The 4,982-nt window shown below is 38.9% G+C and overlaps 1 protein-coding gene across 1 annotated transcript; it reads left to right on the forward strand.

The window, feature by feature from the left end:
* Window positions 1–861: 861 nt before the first annotated feature.
* LOC308390106 (platelet-activating factor receptor-like) lies at window positions 862–2,073 on the forward strand (the record flags this gene model as incomplete). Its single annotated transcript, XM_080871798.1, has 1 exon — window positions 862–2,073. One exon carries the CDS (start codon window positions 862–864, stop codon window positions 2,071–2,073), a length of 1,212 nt encoding a protein of 403 aa, XP_080727924.1.
* Between the last annotated feature and the right edge of the window lie 2,909 nt (window positions 2,074–4,982).

Raw genomic sequence — 4,982 nt, forward strand, 5'->3', positions numbered from 1 at the left:
TAAGCACTATTATACCACTGGTTTTTACAAGGACAAGCACCAACATATATCAGTGAATTTTTACATCCATACATTCCCAGCAGGTCCCTGAGGTCATCTGATCAAGGGCTTGCTAGTTGTCCAACACATGAGGCTGAAAACAAAAGGTGACAGAGCTTTGTAACTATGGCCCCTAGACTGTAGAACTCTCTCCCTTTGAGCCTGAGATCTGTGGACTCAGTGGTCACTTTTAAAAAACAGCTAAAAACTGATCTTTTTAAACTTGCTTTTGGTTGATTTTTATCTTTGTTTCAGCTTCTGTGAAGCACTTTGTGATTTTCATCTTAAAATGTGCTATATAAATAAAATTTAACTTTACTTTTACTTACATGAAAGAAAAATGGGGCTCAATCATGAAAAATAATAAACAAAACACGCCCTGTGGGAATTTGACTCAGTCTCTCTCGTGTCAGCCCACACCCTTAAGTGTGAGTCCAATAAGGGTTCTCTTTGCAGAATGTGCAAAGGAGCTATGAGGTGCAATTCTGTTCTACCACTTAAGTAGAATTTGAACAGTTCAAGGCTCGTCCAAAGAATTTAACTTTCTTCTCAGAACAATCATATCAAGGACTCCTGGACGGAGCGCTCGCCATCTTTGGACTGGATCATCAATGAACCCTGACCCTGACAACACCCTGACCTGTATAATACAGTCAGAGTAACATTCAAAAATATACATTTAGTCATTCATACATGTATTCTTTCCCTTTCTTTCTTTTCCCTCCATTGTACACTACCTTTGTCATCTGCATCAAAACGGAGTAAAACTCTGTCATAGGACATTGTACTGATGATAATATATTTTGTCTCCCACAGACAAAGATGACTCAATCAGTTACTATGACAATGAGTAGTATGGTGTCCACAACCATTAATCCGTTCCTGGACTCTCAGTTTCGTTATGTGCTCATCCCGGTTTCCTACATCGTCTTCTTCATCCTGGGCTTCATCTCTAACCTCTACGTGCTGTTTGTCCTGCGCTGCATCCATCAAGCCAAGGCCATGGGAGAAATTCACATCTATATGACCAACTTGACCATTGCTGATCTTCTGTTTGTGTGTGCTCTTCCCTTTTGGATTGACTATTATATCCGTGAGGGAGACTGGGTTTATGGAGACATCATGTGCCGGGTGACAGGCACCTTCTTTTTCATCAACACCTACGGCACCATCCTCTTCCTTTCAGCCATCAGCATCAACAGATACTGGGCGGTTACTCGGCCTCTAGACGCAGCCTCGTCAAACCGCAGAATTCGTGGAATTATTGTTTGTATTTGTATCTGGGTGTTTGTTCTGACGATTTCTGTTCCTTTTCTGGTGAGTCCAGGGATCAACGTGCACCGTAAAAACAACACCGACATACGTCGCTGTTTTGAGGGATACCAGGGTGGAACTAATGACAAGAAGAAAAAAGTGGCTGTCACTCATTTTCTAATAATTGGATTGTTTTTTGTTGTCTTTTTACTCATTGTGATATGCAATGTCCTTATTGCTCAAAGTTTAATTTCTAAAAATTCTCCTCAGTCGGAAAGTCAGTCTTCAGGAACACAGTCTAAAAAGCTCACTGTGACATCCATATTTAAATGGCCCACAGGGGTAAAACGGAGGGCTCTCCAGATGTTGCTGGCAGTGGTGGGAGTGTTTGTTCTGTGTTTCCTGCCACACCACATAGTTCAAGGCCCCTGGGCTCTGGCAGTGCTGGAGATCGAAGACGGCTTCGGCCACGTGAAGTACAGCGAGACCACTCGTCAGTTGCTGAACGACGCTCATCAGATCACCCTGGTTCTTATGGGCCTCAACTGCATTTTGGATCCTGTAGTTTATTATTTTGCCACAGGGAAGTTTAGAGGACTCATCAAGGCCCACATTAAAAAATTAATCCCATGCACGCAAACTCGGAGCTACCACTTAAACCAGCCTGCATCACCTGTTTGGACTCTGGGAGGAAATCAGAGGCCTCATAGGAAACCCACAAAGCCCGGGGGGCAGGATGAAACTTATTACACTGAAAGGAGCTCTGTGGTTATTTTATAAAGTATTTTCAAAAATCTAACTTATCCAGCATTTTGAACCAAACCACATCTCAGATAAGATTCTCTCTATTTTATGACTTAGATGAATCTCAGTGACTAACTGTGGAATAATTCTGAATCTTCAATTACATTATTAAAGAGGACATGAAACACCACACATTTGAAGGTTAATTAGCTCAGTGGAGCCCTGTTGTAAAAAAACAAAAAAACAAACTGTAATTGAGGTAATATGGATTTAGGAAATAATTGTTTTAGGTTAGAGTTTTTAGAGCAAGTCTATGGTTTGGTTGGTTTCTGCTGATAGACTTACATTAGGTTATGTTAGTTAACTAGTGACAGAACCAACAACTCAGAGGAAAACAAAGAGACTAAAATTAAAAAGCAGTCTAAGGGAATCACATTTGTACTGCCCCTGGCTGCAGCAGTGAGTCTGATGATAATAAAACAAGGAGGTACTGTCTACTTTCACTCTGTCAATTTAGCAGTAAGTCATCTTTTTCTTCAAAATATAAGGAAATGAGGGGTAGCTCAAGACTTCCACAGTGTTGTACCTTTGGCCTATACCTCTAACTGACCTGTACCTATAACTGGTTTTAATATAAATACAAGAGATTTGTGATTTATGACACATCACCTTGTGGAAGTTAATCTCTGTTTTTGTTATCTTGTGACATTATTACAACATTCTCATAGACATGATGGATTGTTTAATGGAAGTTGATTCATGGAAGATAAATTGTTAAACAATATGCAAAACCCAATTTTTATGTACTGAAAACTCTTTATCTGTCATTCTTCTTTACCATTTTTCCCCTCTCACCTACCTCACATGTTTTTATTCTTATTTCCTCATCTGTGAGGATCTCATTGTTATGGGAACCCACTGGTCAAACCTTTTTTTTTTTAAATGAAAGGACATCTTTTTTCTCACCTTTCCACATTTGCAGGGTTCCCTCTGAAATGTATATGCGTTTTTGTAAATAAAAACATGAAATCAAATTTGATCAGAGGATCTCTGCCTTTATTAATTCCTTGCATTCTGATTGAATGCCTACAATGATAGCACATGATGATAACTGAGGGCCAGTTAAGTAAGTATAGCAATTTTAAATATGATGATGTCAACTGTGGTGGCAGTAGCAATACAAAGATACTCTTCTAAAAATCAGGTGCAGGAGTGTTACAGATGTGCAACTCTGCCACACATGCCTGTGTAGATCTTTGATGTGTTTTATTAGGAGCAATGAAAGGGTTAACCCAATAATGTTACATCAGAGGACACCAAAATCATTTTAGCTTATATCTCAGAAGTGTATAACATAACAGCTAGCCTTACCAGCATGAACCAACCACATAGTGAACAGATTAATAAACATTGCACTTCTACGTAAGTGGATTCTCTAAATGTATTTCTTTCACATTTTATTCGACAGTGCTCAGTTACATTTATAAAAATGGGTCATCATTTCAGATGAAACATTATAAACTCTCATTCTCGTGAAAAACTACAGATGTTGTTGGACGGAGAGAAACTCAATGTTTGGCAGACACACCTGTTCACGGTAAAGTTTTTACACCATTTCTGATAGTTATATACTGCAACAAGAAAACCAAGTGACTGTTGCACTCCTTTCGGTTTGTGCTATGTACATGATGCAGAGAGGATGGCACAGTGATACAGGACTTGCATTTACTCTGGTTCCTGTTTTATTTTAGGATAATTAACCCCCAAATTTTATGTCTCATATCAGCATGTCCCAGTCATTCTCCTTTAAGGAACTGTTTTCCTGTGTAAGCAGTTCTTTCTTTACTTCGTAACATCATTTCTTTGTTGTTTCATGTTATTATCAGGTGCATGAAATCGTGGAGGTCAACATTACATATTTTGGACCATTCGGGGCTTTCCTAACAAAACTGAAGCAACACCTCCTCCGTCTAGACCTGGGAGAACACTCCCACTCACACAGACACGTAAATTCCCTCTCTGTCAGAGAAGTCACTCTGCTACTGAACTGAAGCTGTGAGCTGAGCTCACTAGAACTGAAGAAGCTTCTCGAATGAGAGGTGAAACATCTTCAAGCAACTTGAAGAAGTCCAGACACTTTTCTTTCCAAGCTCCTTAGACTACAGAACGATGGTGGTACAGGGTGAATTTTTACCCATTTACATTTTTATGTTTTGTCAACATTAAATGAAAGAAAAGAAACAAAAACTGTCCCACAAAATGCCTGTGGACATCATTGACGTGTTATATTAGGAGTGATGAAAATATGCTAATGAAATCAAACAAAACATCAATCGGATCTTTATTTAAACTAACTGATTGGTCAGTTGCAGTGTTGATCATGGAGCAACAGTATTTTGATGATGCAACTAAAACATCAACACGGAGATATCTGATAAATCACCTCTGACCATGGATGTGTAACGGCCACACAGAACAGCAAGCTAACCTGTTTATCCTTCACAACACTGCCTTGTATTTTCATGCAACCAATGAATAACACAAATTTAGCGTACCTCCATTTGTTTTACAGGACCTTTCACAATACAAAATATAGTATAGAAAAACACAGCTTCAAAGCTTTAAATTTCCAGTTTATCATAATAATCTATAATGATTGCCAGATATTGAAAGCTGAGGTTATTCTGAAAAAAGGGCAAGGGTATTCACTTACCAAAATGAGTACCAAACTACCAAATGAGTTCAGGCGGTATGATGCTTGACACTTCCCTGTGATTATTTTCATGTTGGCTTGAAACAAAATATCAAAACTTTGCCTCTCTAAAACGTGAAATAGACACAGTGAACTGGCTTGATTTCACGATTTGACATGATATTAGGTTGGATAAACCCCAGTGATTGAGGCTACATCAGTAACATTGCTATTTATGCATTCTTATTCCCTC

This window comes from Rhamphochromis sp. 'chilingali' (genome assembly GCF_963969265.1).
Source record: "Rhamphochromis sp. 'chilingali' genome assembly, chromosome: 21".
NCBI lineage: Eukaryota > Metazoa > Chordata > Actinopteri > Cichliformes > Cichlidae > Rhamphochromis > Rhamphochromis sp. 'chilingali'.